The following is a 20,448-nucleotide window of genomic DNA, read 5'->3' as shown; positions in this document are numbered from 1 at the left end:
GTTGTTTTGATTGAAAGGTAGAGTTCTTTGCATCTGAAATGAATGGATGCAGAGAGGGACCCTTGAGGTTGAGAGTGACTGATGAAATTGGAAAAAATCAAGACCACCTCTTTTCCTTCTGGTTTATCATCTCCAACCATTTTCACTCTCCACCATTTTCCATTAATGACTTTGAATAAATTGTGATTAAAAAATTCAAGATTGTAATATGTGAGATTATAAATTGAAAAAAATTAATAAACTTTTCAATCATTTTTTCCTTTGTTTTTTATTTATTTATGAGTTTTCATAGTATAGAGCTTTTTGTGCAAACAAACTTATTTTATAAAAAAAAACTTATAAAACAAAGGTTAACCAAAAACATTTTTCACTTTATTTGTTTTTTTAAAACAGTGTGTGAAGTATGTTTTTATAGAGGGGAAACTATATATGCATATGTGAAGAATGATAACTACATCACTTTCAAATGAAACTTTGCTTTTAATAAGTTTCTTAGCATGTGGCTTATGAAACATATTATAAGAACCCTTTAAAGAAAATACAAATCAAAATGTATTATAGAAATGTTTGAGCTTGATCAAGTAATTTTATTATACACATAATCTTATTAGCCTTAAAGCTCATAGTTTTTCAGTTTTGAACTAACTTTTCCACCGCCAATCATATTTTTGGTCAATTTTATTCAACATATACTTATAAATTAGGGTATTTTCTTCCATAAAAGATTAATTTAAGATAATTTGAAATAGGAGATATACAGAAAAGCAAAGACAATAATATATGTGTACCAAAAGAAAAAACAGTCAATATGTGAGAATCCATGGATTTATACCAAGAAATTGGTTAAATTATGAACCAGAACTTCATACACGGTATTATTTAAATTAGATAGAGATGAGGTTAAGTAAATTATACCTATACAACTTGAACAATAAAGTTGTTTTCACAAAGATAAAAATTGGATTCCTAATTCAAGAAACTCAATTATATGTCAACTATTTTTCAATTATGAAAAATAAGGAATAAACTTATTTAGTCAAAACTACAATTTATTGTGTATGTGTTTTTTTCTTCCACTGATATATTAATTTTAAATAAATTGTCCCAATTATTTTTTGTTATCTTGTAAGCAATAAATATGTGGAAAAGGAAATGAGCAAAAATTTCTACATGAAGCAAGACCCACTAGGTCCCCCACATGAGGCACAAGTCATACAGGGGTCATATGTATTTATTTGTTTTTGTTCTAACATCCATGTCTATTTGTATAGGACAGTTACTCTATATTTTGAAAGTTATATTAGTATAATAAGGTGGATGAAAGAAAAAAATGTAGATTTCCATCACTTGAATTTATAGATTCTCACCCATATTTTGAAAGCTATAGTTATTATATATTAGTATAAGGTAGATGAAAGAAAAATGTGCATTAATATAGACTTAAGATTAATGGTTGAGATCATTTTACTCAATAAATAATTGATGTCAAAATTGGTTTAGATTCATATTTTTTTAGCCTAAGATGAACCCATCTTCTTTAAGTAAAAAATCCTACTCTAATTGCTCTATGGTGATACATATTTTTCTTGATTTTTTAAATATTCTATTTTTCAACTTGCATTTTAGCAGGAAAGCATTGTTGGAAATTAGCATGTTTCACAAAGATGATATTTTGGAGAAACAAGCACATCAAGTAAAAATCCATAGTATAAATTCACTAGCATACTCTTCCAACCAAGACTGAGTGAGGCCCTCTTCTAAATTCTAATAGCATCTCCATCTAAGATATTAGTGATGTGAAGAAACTTCATAAAAAAATTAAGCCTATGTATATGACAATGATGAATCTTTCTGAGTTTCTTATTTCACAACACTCAGAAGCAGTCCCAGAATAGTGGAAGTGATATTTGCTAAATGTGTGTCTGTGGCTATGCTGAAACTGATAGCTATGTTACCAATGACCCTCCAAAATTTGATGTGTTCAATTCCACATGGCATTACCATTAATTTCATTTGACTCAAATCATTAACAGCATTTAGAAATTGTTTCTTACAGTGTTAAGAGATTCATTATTGATGATATCCATTGCTTGATCAGAAACAAGAGCCTGACCAATACACGTTTCATTGTGTGTGTAATATGTGAAGATTCAGCACACTGGGCAGTAGTATATTTTTGTGTCTGAGATAGAGATAGATTTAAATACTTTTTCTCATTGTAATTCTAAGTTCAAACAACTTATGCAGATTTCTTTCTCAAAGTAAGAACTTTTGGCACAATACATGACTAAGGCTATTGTTTCATCTTAGCTGTCGGTTAGCCGAAAATCGGGCGCGACAGCTATACTGTTTGTTAATAACAAGGATAAGTAATTTAGGATGTAGTTAAACAGCTACTGTTCTCAACTTCTCATGCATAGTTGTCCACAACTTGTACATTACATGAACAATGTCTCAAAGGTTTATAGAGTTGTCATAAGTTATAGTACACATAAATAGGTCACTTCTAGCATAAAACAAGAGTACTTCAACAAATACAGAAGGAATTGACACTGCTTAGCTGATATGAAATTCTCCACTTGCTTGAACCTCTTTTACCCTCTTGTCATACTCATCTTCATCCACTTCTTCCTCCACGTCTGCATCCACGTCTTCTTCATCTTCTTCCTCACCTTCCCAGCCAAAGCCTTTAACGGGCGTCGATATTGGAGGAGGCTCTCTTGCTTCCCCCACAATTTTCATAATCTCCTCCACAGTTTGAACAGAAAAGCTTGGGTTGCCTCCTCTCTGGTAATAGATAGCCTGAGCTGATTCAGTTAGCTCCTTCGGAAGATTCTTTACAAACCATGGGTGGTTCTTAATTTCCTCGAGATTGATTCTCTGTGAACAATAAAGGGAACATGCTCTGGCAGTTAGATTGATATAAATAAGATCTCTAGTCCTAATTACAATACAGTTAAGATATATTCAAAAGCATTTGGTTTGACATGAATCACATTTAAAATCTTCCCTTTTGCTTTTATTATGCATGAAAGAAACTGGAGAATGAACAGAAAGTAAGAACTGAATATAAGCAAAAACCAAAAGATTCTGCCAACTTTTTAGAGGAAAGTTACATGGCACCTAATATTCAGAGGAAAACTACCATAAATTCTCACTCAATTATTCAAAGATTACAATGTGATAAAACTAATATTTAAAATGTATATGCCTCAACTTACTAATATCTTGACACCCTTATATAAACCATAAGGAATGCAGAGGGGAAGCAGTGCAAGGGAGAGAAAAAAGAAGTCCAAAATCATGTTTTGGCTTGAAAACAAAAGAGGAGAAATAGAAACACCTTAGCCTTACCTATTAACTAGACAGAAGGGTGACAGAGGCTGAAGATAGAATGAGGGTTGAGTGATACTTTCCCTAGGGTATAGGTTTTAGTCAACAGGGTTTATTTTATGAGCAAATGGTCTACAAGGGTTTATAAGTGAACACAAAAACAAATGTATACTTCTAGGAACATAATAGAGATATGGCATACATGATCTAAAACGACGTGACAATCTATCCAAAATTGTAATACTTAAACATCATGGCATACCTTCAATGGATTTGCAACAAATATACGAGAGAGGAGGTGTCTGCAATCTTCGGATATGTGAATATAATCAGGTATTTTGTACTGAACGGCCATTATGCGCTGCAGAAGTGGACGGTAAAGGGAGATGAACTGATGAGATAATAACATAAGGAGCAATATGAAGATCAGCATCAAAAGGGAGGATAACATACCTGAATTGTTTTCCTAAAATTCCTAGGGTCTTCATGATCCTCAAAGGGATATGCTCCAACTAGCATCACGTAGAGAGTCACTCCACATGACCATACATCAGCCAACTAAAACAAATTTTAGAACATAAAACTTAAATAGAAATATTGAGGAACTCGCATAATGGAATATATGTATGTATGTGTGAATGCATTTGTAAGTGTGTGATGATAAAGATACAATGAATTTAGAGCACATATAATACCTTGCCATCATACTCCCTCCTAGAAAGAACCTCTGGTGCTATATAAGCAGGGGTTCCAACAGTTGATTTGGGTCGTGAATGGAGCAAAGATGACTACACCAAAAATAAGAAACACTCAGAGCTATTTTAGACTTGCACAAATTAGTATTAGCACTTTTAAATTCAGTGGCATTTACTCCAGTACCTTGGAATAACCAAAGTCACAAATTTTCAAGCGAGGTGCAGGGCTTCCATCTAGAAGAGTATTTTCTAGCTTCAAATCTCTGTGGCATATTTGCTGCGAAAGAAGAATAAAGGCACGTCATTTTGTGTATTTTAGAGTGCATTAAGTCCATTCACTTTTCAATAATTTGAGCATGATTATACCATGGCATGACAGTAATGAACACCAGATATCAGCTGCTGAAAAAAATATCTAGCCTGAACAATGAAAGGGTGGGAAATGAGATATGGCTATTGCAATGGAACTAAAAGCAAAAGAGTGAAAAATATGAACAAAATCTTGTGAGAGTATGTTAAGTTATTAACCTCATCTTCACTGAACCTGCCAGCACTGCAAATCCTCTCAAAGAGTTCTCCTCCAGCTGCATACTCCATCACTATTGCTAAATGAGTTCGGGTCAAAACCACCTTAAAAAAATCAAAATCCCAGTGAAATCAGAGCACATGTTTAATAAAACTTAAATAGAGTACTCAATACAAAGTGATCCAACAAGTAAACAAAATAAAGTCCTTGCCTCCTTGAAGCGAATTATATTTGGGTGCCGAAGGGACCTGTGGTTGATAATCTCTCTAGCAACATTCTCATCAATCTAGAATTGACAAGGAAATAAAAACAAACAAGGAAGCAGATGTCAAAATAATAGCTTTTAATTTATAAAAAATTGGAACAACAAACAACAGAGGAAGAAAATATAAGAATAGGCAAAGGAGCCTTTTCTTTTAGCCTGCTTTGCTTTCCAGAACATAGGAGCAAATGTTGGATTTTCTAACTCAAAGATTAAATGATAAATTGCTGCATAACTAAAAGCTAACAACTCTAGAATTGATTTTTTTAATTCCTTAAGTGAAAATGACTTGCAATGAAGTTTTGTTAATTGAACGTGTACCAAATACCCTTCCTGGGTTTTTACTTTCACAAATTAGAAACACACTGAATCATGAACTCATAATTAATTACACGAGTCCTACATTCATTAATCATACATCATTTTCCCAAATGCAAAACGTGATTCTGATATATCTGAAAAAACAAAGAGAAAATGAAGCTTTAATAAAAGAAAAGAAACCTTGTGTCCACGCTCAATGTATTTCATGGCAACAAGCCCCTTAGTCTCCTTGTTCCTCATGAGCCTAGCCACCCCAAAATTCCCAGCTCCCAAATCTTTAACAGTCTCGTATTTTTCCATGATTAAATCCTCAACTTGAACAAACAACACCAGTTGTGATTTTAAGCTTGAAACTCAAATGGGGATGCAATTCACAACACCCTTTTGCACTCTGATTAAAAGGGTTATGTAAAGGACGTTGCTTTCACTGAAAAACTGGTTCTTTTTTTACATTTTTTTATGTTATATAATAATATGATGTAGAGAGAAACGGTGAATGAAGATTGGTTTCATTTGAAAGTAAGGACAGAAGAGGGAGAATGCACGTGGAAGTGAGAGAGAGAGAGTGCATTAGAAAAATAAGCAATTCGTATTGGTATTGAACCCAGTTAGTCCCTGACATCGATTACCTTAATCTGTTATTGTCTTTTTCCCCGTTTGTTTCTTGTTGGGTGTTATTTTAATTGTTTTTTACATCAGTTTTGTCAGGTCTGCAACCTCGACCTTGGAATTGGGTTTGCCTTTGCCATTGGTAATGGTAATGGATCTCTAACAACGCAGTTGGTGCTATAGTGCTATGGGACACCTTTCTCCCCCTTCTCATCCGATAAATTTTGATACAGTAAATCAAATTATGTGTACTTTTTTCTTTTGTTCTTTAATTTTATCTCTATATACATTTTAAGAAAGGAAATTACAACTAAAAATTATCACAAATTCTATATCTTTCTACAAACAAGATGTTAACATACTAGTACGGATGTTCGCGATTCATTTACATCAGTTTTTAGGCAAAAAAATGATATGATTCAAACACGTAATTAACATGTGGTATGGATTGGTCTAGTCTGTTTATATTAATATATCCAATCCAATCCAAATATAATATGTGGTTTCGGTTCGGTTTGGATCTATTTTTTTTTATAAAATATTAAAATTGTACTTATATTCAAAACTCATAAAAATGAGTAAATATTAAGTATAAAACAACAATAAAAATAGTGTTCAACAACATTAAAATGTGTGCAACAATAGTATAAGTAAACAACATCATAAAATAGTAATATACAATAAGACAATAATAATACAAGTAAAAAATAGTAACAACAACAAGATATTAATAATAACAAGAGAACAAAACAACGAGATATGAATAACAATAATATGAGCACATGTAACGTAATTTTAACAGTTGCAATGTTCTACCGATGATTAATAACAATAATACTTTCACAACAATAAAATTGATAATAAAGCACTTAGTCAGAATAATTCTTGAATCCTCTTCATTTGGTTGTGAGATTGGTTTAAGTTCTAAAAAAAGTGCATCAAATATAATCAATATGATTTAAAACATAGCAACATATATATAAGTGTGTGTTATAGAATATAACAAATAAAATATAGGTACAATTTTGGAGTTGAGACTTAAGGTTAAGTTTAGAAAACACTTAAAAGTATTACACACTTAAACTTTACATACTATTTCGATCCGGTCTGGATCCAATAGGTGAAATCAAAATCCGGACCGGACTAATCGGTCTTTAAAAAATAAGTCCAACACGACCCAAATGCATTTGAATTTTGCGGTTTCGGTCTATTTTGTATCGGTTTTTGGTTTTATTGTTAGATCGGTCTGGATTTGAACACCCTACATACTAGTGTACGGTTCTGCTAAATCTCATAAAGACTAAAAAGATTAAAAGTTCGATTATTGTGAGTGTATTTGTTGAGAATAACCATGAACCACAAAATGGACTAGTAATATATAAGTGAATCAACCTATAGACCTAATGTATTAAGGTTTTTGGTCAAAATATGGTGTCAGACTCACTTATATAATTCTTTTACCTAACTCATAAAACATTACTTTAGCTCATTGATAATATATCAAAACAAGTGGTATTAAAATTGATGGTTCAACAACTCAACTGATTATTGAAGTAACAAGTGTTCTATAGATCTAATTTAAAGACCAATATAATATTAATAACGCTAACATAGATCATGGTTTTATTATTGTTGTTGAGATCCAATAGTATCTAAGTCATTAGACCAATCACAAGAGGATTAAAACTTGTGAACACAAACAAACATAAAACACAATAGGGAATAAGAAGAAACAATACTAGTTAATTTATAAACAAAAACAAGATCTATGAGATCACAGAAATTTTATATTATCAATAGTATCTCTTCAGCTTTTAGATAATGAACTAATTATTTTTAGATACATGATTGTCCCTATCAACAATTATTGTGACCGTAACTTGAATCATTGGCCTCTAGTGTTTATAAGAATCTTGACGAGACTTACACCACTAAACTGACATATTGTTATTAACAAAATGTCACATGTTTTGTTTAAAAATATTACACTTATCATATTTTTCTCATACAATTGTGATCAGTGTCGTGAAAAGTATAAAAAATTAGAGGTTTATGTAAGTGTAAAAAAATAAATGATAATTTGTATATTTTTACTACAAACTTAGGGGTATCAGTATAATTTACTCATTTTCTTATATGGCTCTATTTTAAAATTGAGCCTCAAAGAAAATTAATCAAATATGTATTTTTGGGTTGGGCTTATGAGGCTTTGGGCAGCGTTATAGACCGAGTATAAGCACTCCGAGGTAGTCTTTTTTGAGTCCACTAGACAAGCTTAATTAAGAAGGATTCATGAGTCCTAGAATCTCTTTTTAGTACGTGGGAAGCTTATTGTCCTCAATGTTCTCTCAAGGAGCATACTTATAGGAAAAACACAAAATAAACACCACATCATAGTGTAATTTATGATTCTCTATCTTGTCTTTATTTTATTTTTATTTCTATAAAAAATTATATAATATTATGTTCTTATTTTACATTTCTTATCTTCTTATTTTGAAAGTTATTTAAAAAAGTTTAACATTATAGCAATCGAATAAATTCAAATACGAATTATAAATATTTAACACAAAGTACTATATTTATCATTTATAACATACAAACTACACGTTATAAATGATAGAAAAGCAAGTTGATAAACACGGTAGTGACAATCAACATACTAATCTTTATAAATAAAAAATAGAGGGAAAAAAAATGAAAATATTGTATATCATATACAATGCCCTGCATAAAGAAGTAACTGGTTGGGTGGATCTACAGATATAGTAGCGGGGACAAGTGGCACCCAGTTGAAAACAAACTTATGTTGTATATATTACAATAATATTGTATATGCAATGCATACTAGATGCAACTCATTCAACAACCTTTTTGACTGAAAAGGGAAGATAAAAATTGTGGGTCTTCCATTATTTACGTGAAAAATAAATAATTTTGTAGAAGATAATTGTATAATGTAGAAGTACAAATATGAATGTATATAATATATGTTATTATTGTTGATGTGTATAATTAATTGTTGCTAAATAAATAACAATAAGTACTTCTATATTATACATTCCAGTGCTTGTAATCCAGTGTTGGAAAGTCTATTACGAGAGATGAACTTATCTCATTGAAAATGAAATATTCTCAAATATTTTAAAAACGTGAAAATTCAGATAAAAATTATGAAAATTAATCTTGGAAGGTATTATATTTTGAAATTTGAATTAGTTTTATGGTACAATCTCATTATTCCAAAGTTTTTTTATATGGTTTGATACTTTATTTATTTAAAAATCGAGTACTATTATACTCATTTTATAAAATATATATTATATTTTTACTATAATAAATTTTATATAGATCGATCCCATTCCCAAACTTAATATTTCTGGAGTCTGGACCCACCACATCTTACTTAAACATTTTAATAATGGCCCTGATGCAATCAAAGGTTGAGTTTCATAAGTGACCCAAAAAATGAAAAGGAAAACAAATTAGAAACATGCAACCCACGCATCATTGCTTAGGTAAGAATATTAATACCCTGTATATTCCATCCTTTTCTTGTGCTGTATTTAAACTAAAATTATATAGTCTGTGACACAAAATGATCTGTTGGGAGTTGTTAATGTTGTTGGTTTAAATAAATAAAGTGTATGAAATATAGTTTGGTTGGAATTGTTGACTTGGGGTGACTAACTGCATCCCTGGTAGATAGGGCCGCACAGAATTGGGGATCAGCTGCTCCCAAAATGAATATGTCTCCATGTCTCTAGTTAATGAAATTTCTCCAAGTAATACAAATATATTATTTTATATTTTTAGAATTTTTCTTTTAATGAAATGCCACATTTTCATTAGTCTGATACAGGAATTGGGACAGGTGATCTCTATCCGGGCGGCACAATCCTTGGATGCTTCATAAAAAGATAGTCACTAAATAAATATATATTTTTCCTAACAAGAACATTAAAAGTAAAAACATCCTTGATATATGTTTACAAAAGTTTTTCCGCCGGCAACAGCGCCGCTGATTTGCTTGAAATACAACGTCACATTACAGATTACAGATATGTAAAATAAAATAAGAACAAGGTCCCACACTCCCACGTTTTGCATTACTAGTCCACTTTCCAACCTGGCATAACAACACACACAATCTCGTGATGACTCATCACTATTCTCTTTATAACTCCTCCCCCTCTCTCACCATTATTCCTCACCCTTCCATTCCTCTTCATTTTTCTCTCTTCATTCATTCTCTTCATCAACCATGGCTGAACATGCTCCAAACACAACACCAATAACAACAACAACAACAGTAGCTAAAAAAGAAGAACAAGTAGCAGCAGTGGTAACTGATGTTGTTGCTGACAAAACAGAAACTGCTAGTGTTGTTGATATTGTTTCTGATGAATTAAAAGAGAGAGTTGCTGATATAGTAGAGAAAGAGAAGGCCTTAGAGCCTCTTGTTGAGGAAAGTGTTACTTTGGGTTCTCACCTATCTAGACCCAACAATGATGAGAAACTACCTGAACCTGAAACGGGTTCATTGAAGGAAGAAACTACCAAACTTTCTAATGAGAACAAGGCACTTCAAGAGCTTAAGCAACTCATTCAGGAAGCACTTAACAACCACCACTTCTTTTCCCCACCCACCAAGGAACAACATGATAAGAAAGAGAAACAAGCTGAATCAAAACAAGAAACCAAAGCAGCTGAGGAAGTTGCAACAAAGACAGAAGAAGGAGAAAAGAAGGAACAAGTGGAAGAAACTGAGGTTGTTGCTGAAGTCAAACAAGCTGTATCTGTAGCTGTAACTGTTGTTGTGGATGCTCTTTCATCTGTAGATGAAGATGGAGCAAAAACTGTGGAGGCGATTGAAGAAACCGTTGTTTCTTCTGTTCAAGCAGAACAACCACCACCACAACAACCTGAGGAGAAAGTTTCTGAGGCTGACACAAAAGAAACAAACAAGGTTGAAGAAGCTTCTTCTACACCATTGACACCAGAACAAGTATCCATATATGGTGTACCACTCCTTGCAGATGAAAAAAGTGATGTGATTCTCTTGAAGTTCCTTCGTGCCAGAGACTTCAAGGTGAAAGAAGCTTTCACCATGATCTCCAACACAATTCGGTGGAGAAAGGAGTTTGGGATTGATGAATTGGTGGAAGAGAATTTGGGTGATGAATTGGAGAAAGTGGTGTACATGCATGGATTTGATAAGGAAGGTCACCCTGTGTGTTACAACATATATGGAGAGTTCAACAACAGGGAGCTTTACAAGAAAACATTTTCTGATGAGGAGAAGAGGGACAAGTTCATGAGATGGAGAATTCAGTTCTTGGAGAAGAGTATTAGGAAACTTGATTTCAACCCTGGTGGCATATGCACCATTGTTCAGGTTAATGATCTCAAGAATTCTCCTGGACCTGGTAAATGGGAACTTAGACAAGCTACCAAACAAGCCCTTCAATTGCTTCAGGATAATTATCCTGAATTTGTAGCCAAACAGGTACTTCCTCTTGTTAAATTGCTCATATATTGATTACTTACAACTTTATATGTGTTATGGTCTAATGGGTATTCAACTTACTTAATCATAAAAATTCAATTTTTCCCCTTTTTTTCTTCTCGCTAATTGTTCATTAATGATCGGCTAAGTGTTTAATTTCAACATAAATGTCTCATATATTGTTTTATGATGAATAAATTTATGTCTAATGTATGATAAAAATCATTTTCTTCTGTGTCTAGGTGTTCATCAATGTGCCATGGTGGTACCTGGCAGTGAATAGAATGATAAGCCCTTTTCTTACTCAGAGAACCAAAAGCAAGTTTGTATTTTCAGGACCTTCCAAATCAGCTGAGACACTTTTAAGGTAAAGACATAAATATTTAAATTTTGGTTTTTCCTTTGTTTTATCATTTGTATTGGACTTTGCATAATTTTAATTTGGTTTTGAATAATTTGAATCAGTTACATAGCTCCAGAGCAACTTCATGTGAACCATGGTGGACTAAGCAAATATGGAGAGTCTGAAAATACTGATGCTGTTACAGAAATCACTGTAAGGCCAGCAACAAAACAGACCGTGGAATTTCCTGTTACTGAGGTGAGTTTTCTTTTGTTTTTGTCGGATTTGATTGGTTTTTTAAGAATCTAAAGTATGCATCATTGGAATGGGGAATATTTCATTGGATTCCTCTGCTCTCAATATTACTTAATTTGATTAACTGTTTAGCACTCATATTTTTATGCAATAAATTGTGCAGGCCTAATAGCCAATTACTAGGAATGAATAAAATACATATAAAGAAACACACACCCAATTAGGAAAAAAGGAAAATAAAAAAACAAGTGTCCCTCTTTCGTTAGATTGAGTTGTTGTGTTGCTAGGAAGCTTGAATGGTTGAATATTATTTCATTTAATTTTTAATTTGCTAAGAGCCAAAAATTGTTCTCTCGTGTAGTTTTGCACCATTTAGCTAACCAATAAAACGTGTGTGGTCCACTTTGTTGCTTGATTAATTAGGTTGTATAAAACAATAAAGTAACCTTAATATACAATTTCTATGATATTTCAATTTCACCTCATAATGATTTGACGGGCGGAATTTAAGCTGAATTAAGAGCATCCAACGTTTTAACAATGATTTAAGAAACATGAAAAAGACCACAGAGAAAAAGAAAGAGACACTATGTCCCAAAGTAGGATTATAAAAGTCCAAGAGAAAGTACAAATTCAACTGCCTATGGCTATGATAGTATGATGCTGATTATTCATTTATAGGTTTGCATATTTAACGTCCACTTTCCCCCTTACATTATTTTTAAAGAGGCAGGTAATAGAATAAAGGAATTAACTCGTAAAAGTAAGTTTCACATTGCATGTCTAGTTGAGTGGTTTTGAGATCAAACCTTAATAAAAACTTGAATGTTCCTTAAGATATGATTGAGTAGTTTCTATTTTTTTATTGTGAGTAGTAGATACTTGTTTGGTTTTCCCTCAAGAGATGGTTGAGTAGTTTCTATTTTTTTATTCTCTCGTGATTTGGGAACTTGTAGAATTCCTTACTCTCTTGGGAGGTCAGAGTAATTGGATGGGAAGTAAGTTATGGTGCAGAATTTGTGCCAAGCTCAGAAGAAAGCTACACAGTAATAATCCAGAAGGGTAGAAAAGTTGCTTCATCAGAAGAACCAGTGCTTTTGAGCAGTTTCAAAGTTGGTGAACCTGGAAAAGTTGTTCTTACCATTGATAATCCAACCTCTAAGAAGAAAAAGATCTTGTACCGTTTGAAGACCAAGCCTTCCCCCTCTGAATGAGCTTCAAAGATGAACTTTCATGCTCCTCATATGAATATATAAACTGTTCTTTTTTTTTAATATGTTAATTTTAATCATTATGCGTGATGATCATATTATATATAATTATGCATACTCTTTATGAGTAGTTTGTTACTATTATTCATTGTTGCTATTATTATTGAAGATAAATGTGAAGGTTCAATTTTGGTATTGGGGGGTATCTTTTGATTTGTTATTCATATTGGGGAGGACATATTGTTGCTCTATTTGTATGTGATAAATGGCATATAACTTGTGGTAATGGGGCCTCTATCTCTGACTTTGTTGCTGTCTGTGTTTGAGAGCTGTCATAATCCTTGTTCCCACAAGGGGGAAAAAAGGTGATATGAATCATCTGTCATATATCTGAACTTCTATATTGTGTCACATTATAGTTTAGATGTTAGAAAATCAATTTATTTATTTACCTCAACCATAAACAAAAAAGTAGACTGTTATTTATTTGCCACTTTACTGGCTGGCTTTCTTTTGCCTTGTTTCTATCACATTTTAAGGTTAGAATGACATTTTTACAATTTTTCTGCTAAAGTCTAATTAATGAAATCAGGAATCCAATTTCAATTTTTGAAGTAAACCAAGTTTTTCTATAGTATTTCACCATGTAACATGCATTGGTGATCTCTATGTCTAAAAATAAATAGTCTTTAACTCTTGATTAAAGAGGCATCTATCTTACCAGGAAATGAGATTACAGGGCTAAATTTCTTGTTTTAGGAACTTTTAAAAGATGCCTTATTTTATATAGTAGTAAACAAAATTTGTACTTGGTGATACCTAGGATCCCTTAAGAGTTGAAGTAGTGGAGTATTATTTGAAGATCCCATTTTTTTCTTAGCTTGAAAGCTTTCAGAGTATTTTATTTATTATTAAAGTTGTACAAAAAGTTTCTAGCCAAAACATAGCAATTAACTTTATACATACACAATTCTAGCAAGGGAGGCCTAGGGGAACATTGTTTACTAAAAAGACTCAAAAGAAAATATCTCATTATAATATTTATAATCGATTGTACCACCAGCATGATGAGTTGATAATATAAACACATATTGTAAGTTAATTGGTTAGTTAGCCTATAATTCTACACATGTGCTGTAGTTTTTTTTTCCTGCTATCATATGCTTTTAGTAGTAAAATTTGTACCCCTTAATCCCAAATTTGATAAACATTGAACCTTTGAGTCCCATGTGTAATTTGACAAATATGAAAGACTTTCAGGGGCCCCATAACATATTCAATGTGCACTACTAGTACAGTGCCTACTTTAACTTTTGTTGCACCAAATTTCATCATATAGCCCACTGATTTCTCTAACCTATCTACCTTTTTATCAGTTTAAATATGCTTTATGTACCCGTTTGCCTTCAATTTTCAAACAATCTTTTGATCCTTTTAAGGCAAGAAGTGATGGACTAGGATGATGACCATCATTTAGACTGAAAAAAAATCATCTCCTATAAACAAATTGTTGTTTTTGGTTGTGTATTTAATAATAAAAATGTCATTTCATTATATTTAAAGAATAAAAGTATGAGATTATACTTTTTCCCATTTTTTTAGGTAATTCCTTCTGGTACTCGAGAAGATCCTTATGACCTTACCCCATTTAGATCATTATGACCTTACCCCATTTAGATCCTTATGACCTTACCCCATTTTGTTGATGCGGAAGACACATGGGAAGACATATGGAGAAAATATAATAGGGAAAATGACACCGAGAAATTAACGTGGTTCAGCAATTTGCCTACGTCCACGGTTGAAGAGCAACAATGATATTATCACTATCATAAAAGAGAATTACAAGTTCACTCAAGTGTTTCACTCACTTCCCAAAACCCAAGTACACCCAATATCACTCTCACTCAAGTATATTTTAAACACTAAAATATTCCTCACAATATTAGAACAAGAGAAGAAGAGAGAATATGCACTAAGGCTAGAATATTGGTGTGTCTTACAATGGCTGGAGCATTCCTATTTATAGTCAAAGCCTTGATGATGATATGGCCAAAAACAAAGATGCTTCACCACAACCTCTTCTTCTCATTGGCTACAAAAAAGGTTACACTAAAGCCACTCATTTTACTTGGCCACAAGAAGGTTTCACCATAGTCACTTCTTTTGCCACATCATTCTCTTTTTTCTTTTAAGGCAATATTTAATATTATTATATTTAAAGAATAAAAGTATGAGATTATACTTTTTTTCCATTTTTTTTTAGGTAATTCCTTCTGGTACTCGAGAAGATCCTTATGACCTTATCCCATTTAGATCAGCATCGGTTGGAAGTGTTTTTTGTTTCTTTAGTTAGGTAAAGGCGTAAAACATCTTGATACATTTTCATCATTGATCAAAACTGTGCAATCAAGAATGAAGTAAAATAAACACATCCTGCTTATAAGTTTCGTATTGACTATATATATCAATTGAATTTCATATAAGCCTCCCCCAGATTTCATAGTTATCAATAATGTTTTTTCATATAATAACAAGATTTCATATTTAGTGAGATATGAGAGGAAAGTGATATGTGACATATAAAAGTAGAGTTGGATATTAAGTCACATCACACAAGGTATTGGATCTCATGATAGATAAAATGGAACCTTAAGTTAAACAATTTATAATTCTTGAGACAATCATTTGCCTCTAATCTGTAATCTACCTCGATTATTTAATACTTGTTTCATGATGATAATTTAAATTATGTTTGCACCTTTGGGTCAATTAGTACAGAATCTGTCCAAGAAAAACATATTGTTAAAAAGTATATAGCATGATAGGATTAAGAGGAATCCAATTCTGATCTTATTATTTATGAGTGGGAATAGTTGAAGTTGAAAATGATATATGTCAAGTAGTGCAGTATGTGACTATAGGACATGTTAATTTAGCTGTTCACTAGTGTTAATAGAAATGACCAAAGTTTATTCCATGATCAGTGAAAGTGTAAAGATAAAAGGCTAAAGCCTAAGATATGGGTTCCAAAGATGTTAACTTTATGACTAACATTGAGAATGGGATTGGAAGAAAAGAGATGCATGGTCAGTATTAAGAAGCATAACGTAGAGTAATAGCCAGGTGCTACTTTCTGTTGATTAATTGCCTTTATCAGTTTTGACCAGTGAGACTTCATTTCATGCAATCATTGTACTATTTTGTTTTTGTCTAAAACCCATAGGAACCCTCCACCCACATGAATTTATTTTACTCTAAAAGAAATTATAATTTCAAAATTTATTGAATTTTTGACTATTTTTGTCTTCCTTCTTTCAAATAGCTTATATGAATTTATTGCAGGCCAAGCCTAATAGTAAACAGGAATTTAAAGCCTGATAGTTTGGATTAGTTGCCTTTATATATTTACCTTCCTTCACCCTCTCTTATTCGATTTTTCGCTTTAGTAAAGTAAAAAATCACTAAATTGCTCTGATAATTTATTGTGGAAGGAGACTTCTAATTGTATCAATATATCAAAATCATTATTAAGAAGAGACTACGAATTTCACTTTATTAAATCAATTTCATTAAACTGCTCTGATTAGTTTGAATAAATCAAGGAAATCTCAAATACGGCCCTATGGGACACTAGCCATCACAGCACGTCCACGGGCTCCTTTGGTCAAGCCCAATTCCAATTGATCACTGGCCATGCTAGAAGAATAAGGATCCAACTTGTCACAAAAATCCATGTTCTTCTATCTTAAGCCAATCTTATTCCACTGAATAATATTAACATATTTTATGTTTTTATATATTTTTTTAAATTATATAATATTTAATCAGATTGAGACTCTATTGGGACACAACAAATATGACAGGTGGATCTTGAGCAGTGTTATTGTATATTGGATGGGTTATTTCAGTGTGGCTGGCGATAACTCAGCTTTTAAATTGTGAGTGAAAAATGTTATTGTTGTTTGTGACTTTGTGGGGTTTCACACCTTAGTTGATCATGAAAATGTTACTGTTGGTTTGTGGCTATAAGGCAGCTTAGAAATTGTGAGTGGAAAATGTCATTTTAACATGCAAAATAGCTGCAACGTGTCCACCGCCAGATTTTGTTTGCTGCCACCGGAAGCTACTAAGCTCGCCTGACATGCCACGTTATATACGGTCTGGCCACATTTCTTTATATGTGTCATTGAAACACATGTTTCTTCTCTTTCATTGGATTTGAATTTTGAATGTTTATATATGTATTTTAATAAAATATAGAGTGAAGAATCACTTAAAACTAGACTAATTTTTGCGTGAATTAATTTAGGTCATCAAAATAGGAAAAAAACTAATTTTTTGTACTATAAAAGGTACCTTCACGGCAAGAAATTAACCATCTTTATGGTATATGACTACCCATTTTAATAAGTATCACTCTCAGGAATCGAATTATTAATATTTTGGTTTTTCTATGAATCTAGTTATACCACTAGACCTTGTTGATCGAAAAAAACTATTTGACTCATGTTTTGCTCTAGGATAATTAAGTACTACTACATTTATTTATTAACGAACATTTATTAACAAATATATTTGTTAATAAGAATAAATAATAATGTGTTAATGCAAAGCTATCAGGTTTGCACATGTCCATCCATGGACCATGCTCTCCAAAGTGTTTTTCCTTATCTCTGAAATCCCTCATTTTGTTGGTTTTGTGTGTTGAAGATGGATATGTGGCCAAAGGAAGAAAGGGTATGTCATCTCCATGAATTGAGATATATCCCCACCTGACCGCACCGTCTCATATTGCAACAATTTTCGCTACATGTTCAAATTGTCTTGCACCGCAACAACTTATTCCTATTTGTCGCCGCCACATTTACCCACGTCATCACTTTACTGTCATTATTCTGCCAAAACATTTTTCCTGTTGCATTGTACTTTGCATAATAAATACTTATTTCTCAGATTCAAAAATAAAATATAAACATGTATACATGTAATAATATGCGTGTTTTGAGTAATTATATAAGTATAATGTAAAGAAAGGAGAAATAATTGAGTACAAATATGTAATAAAAATGGGTGTTGATTGTAACCTTAACATTGGAACTCCTTAAATTATCAATATTTGTGGGGTGTGCGATTTGTTTTAGCTAAATTAAACAGTGATATAATTACATAAATAGGTAATTATTAAATGGTTGTTACTTATACTCTTTGTATCGCTATAAATAGGAGAGTAGGAAGGTGTTCTTTGTATACCTACACTTCCCACATTAAAGCAGCTGCTTTGAGCTTTGTGATTAACAAGCAATAGCAATGGGCATGTCACGATTTGGTCTTATCTTCGTCTTCCTCCTTCTCCTTGCTTCTCGTAAGCCTATCATTCATTATCATCTCATCATAATTGTCGTCTCACTTGCATTTATTACAAATATGTGTAATAATAAAAGTACAACTATTTATGCATTCTCACAATAAAGATTTATACATAGTCAATCACTATTCATTTGCATTTATTTTTTGAAGAAAATAATAATTAAATATGAATGACAGATAACATAATAATAATGTATAAAAATAGTGTATACAAATTTTCTAATAATGAAGTATATGCGTGGTAATAATGCAGAGGAATTTGTGACAAAAACGGAGGGATTTTTGGGGAGTCACCGATGTGGTAAGGTGCTGAGTAGCAGGTTCAAAGGGAAGTGCCTCACCGACCACAACTGTGACTCTGTTTGCCAACTTGAAGGTTACGTAGGTGGTGATTGCCATGGTGTTCGTCGACGCTGCTTTTGCAACAAGAGATGTTAATTTCTTAACTAACTCCTGCATCAGCATCAGCATCAACATCATATAATGGTCATGCAAATAAAATAAAATCTTTCTATGTGCCTACTTTTTGTACTCCCCCTTTGTTTCTACTTTCGAAACATCGATACTGAGGAAATAAATTCCCTTCGCTGCTTTTATGACTCTTGGTTTGTTTTATGTACTTAATTTTGGCTTCATGTTAAATTTGGAGAACATAATTTAAAAAATAATAAGATGTGTTGATTTTTCGTTGCTTGAATATTTGATTTTTTTAAACATATATAAGCGTTAATACGGAATCATAAAGATTCTCGTGTTGATTTGAAATTATTTTCAAATTTCAAATACGATGAATGGATCAATTACATAACTTCGCACATTATTTCTTTTTCAAATATACAGTGATTAGTTCAAACTAATACATTGCACAGAGTTAATAAGTGATATAACTGAATCATATAATAACTATATACATAAAATTGATATTTATAAAATATTGATCACAGCCCAGACAGAAAATAGAATCACGGAAATAAATATAGTCTCTGTACGACTTGGCAATCATTGTGATAATGAGTTATGAGAATTAGTTCCGAAAAACAGAAAATTCAAACTTTGCAGAAAAATTATATAGAAAGGTGAAAAGTCAAGTAAAAGCATTCAATTTTTGCAAAGATTAATCAAACCTTTTACTACATGATTCCAACATCAATTAACCAGTTAACCACACTAATAATCCACATAAAGAAAGATCGGAAGACTATCAAATAATTGTCCCATGGGTACGTGGGGTTGGTTTAGCAAATGCCGTGTCATGAATTGAATCTGTTCAATGACATAGTTAATCAAATGGGATTCAAATCGAAGAATCTCATGGGGTTGGCTTCTCATTCATTATCACTTTCAGCAACGAAAAGGGCTGAATGCGCTATTACTAATCAAACCCAGACATCATTGGTTTTAGAAACTCCAAGAAGCAAGCAAGTGCTAAATTCAGATTAAGTAATAATATGTATATACAAAATTTCCTGTAATTTGTAGTTCTATGTATGATAATAAATTATTAAGATCTGTATGCGTAAGTAAAATTTGAATGAGGGAATGAAAGAGAGTGCCTTATACCTAGAGAGAACAAAGAAGATGATACAAACTGAAAATACTTAACATTATTAATTATGAGATGGATAAATTACATGTCCTCATGTTATAATTGGTCACTAATACTATTTGTATATAAGGTATTGCACCTAAGTTTTGTTCTTAATTTAATGGATACATAAACGTTAAGATTATGATAGAAGTAACTATAACTAAAGTATACTTTCTAATATATCATATATAGTATCAATATAAACATACAACTAACGGGCTAACTAATGGTAAAATAATAGTTTGATGGTAGTAACTTATTCCAAACAATGATAGGTATATGAGATTATAAGTTATAATCGCGGAAAGTTCCTTTTATGAGGAATAAAATATTGTAAAAGTTCTAATTCATGGGTTTGAGAATCGCGACTCAGATATCACATAAGTAAGCGGGAAAGTAATGAGTCAAAAGATCACTAATAAATAA

At 32.0% G+C, this 20,448-nt stretch overlaps 3 protein-coding genes across 3 annotated transcripts; 2 read left to right on the top strand and 1 right to left on the bottom strand.

Moving 5' to 3' along the window:
- Positions 1-2,368: 2,368 nt before the first annotated feature.
- LOC109339415 (serine/threonine-protein kinase SRK2A-like) lies at positions 2,369-5,928 on the bottom strand. Its single transcript, XM_019576851.1, has 9 exons — positions 5,318-5,928; positions 4,766-4,840; positions 4,557-4,658; positions 4,395-4,448; positions 4,213-4,305; positions 4,029-4,121; positions 3,787-3,891; positions 3,596-3,694; positions 2,369-2,880 (listed from the first exon to the last, which is right to left on the bottom strand). The coding sequence occupies exons 1-9, from the start codon at positions 5,435-5,437 to the stop codon at positions 2,557-2,559; spliced, it is 1,065 nt and encodes a 354-aa protein (XP_019432396.1). The 5' UTR covers positions 5,438-5,928; the 3' UTR covers positions 2,369-2,556.
- Positions 5,929-9,958: 4,030 nt separating this feature from the next.
- Positions 9,959-13,350, top strand: LOC109339434 (patellin-3-like). The gene is made up of 5 exons (XM_019576873.1): positions 9,959-10,134; positions 10,168-11,255; positions 11,498-11,622; positions 11,721-11,856; positions 12,810-13,350. Exons 1-5 carry the CDS (start codon positions 10,011-10,013, stop codon positions 13,065-13,067), a joined length of 1,731 nt encoding a protein of 576 aa, XP_019432418.1. The 5' UTR covers positions 9,959-10,010; the 3' UTR covers positions 13,068-13,350.
- A 4,920-nt stretch (positions 13,351-18,270) lies between these two features.
- Positions 18,271-19,053, top strand: LOC109339417 (defensin-like protein 2). Its single transcript, XM_019576853.1, has 2 exons — positions 18,271-18,429; positions 18,688-19,053. The coding sequence occupies exons 1-2, from the start codon at positions 18,375-18,377 to the stop codon at positions 18,870-18,872; spliced, it is 240 nt and encodes a 79-aa protein (XP_019432398.1). The 5' UTR covers positions 18,271-18,374; the 3' UTR covers positions 18,873-19,053.
- Positions 19,054-20,448: the final 1,395 nt, after the last annotated feature.

The sequence above is a fragment of the Lupinus angustifolius genome, unplaced genomic scaffold, assembly GCF_001865875.1.
Source record: "Lupinus angustifolius cultivar Tanjil unplaced genomic scaffold, LupAngTanjil_v1.0 Scaffold_75_79, whole genome shotgun sequence".
Taxonomy (NCBI): Eukaryota; Viridiplantae; Streptophyta; class Magnoliopsida; order Fabales; family Fabaceae; genus Lupinus; species Lupinus angustifolius.
Note: the sequence above shows the minus strand (reverse complement) of the source record. Positions and strands in the feature narration are given on the sequence as shown.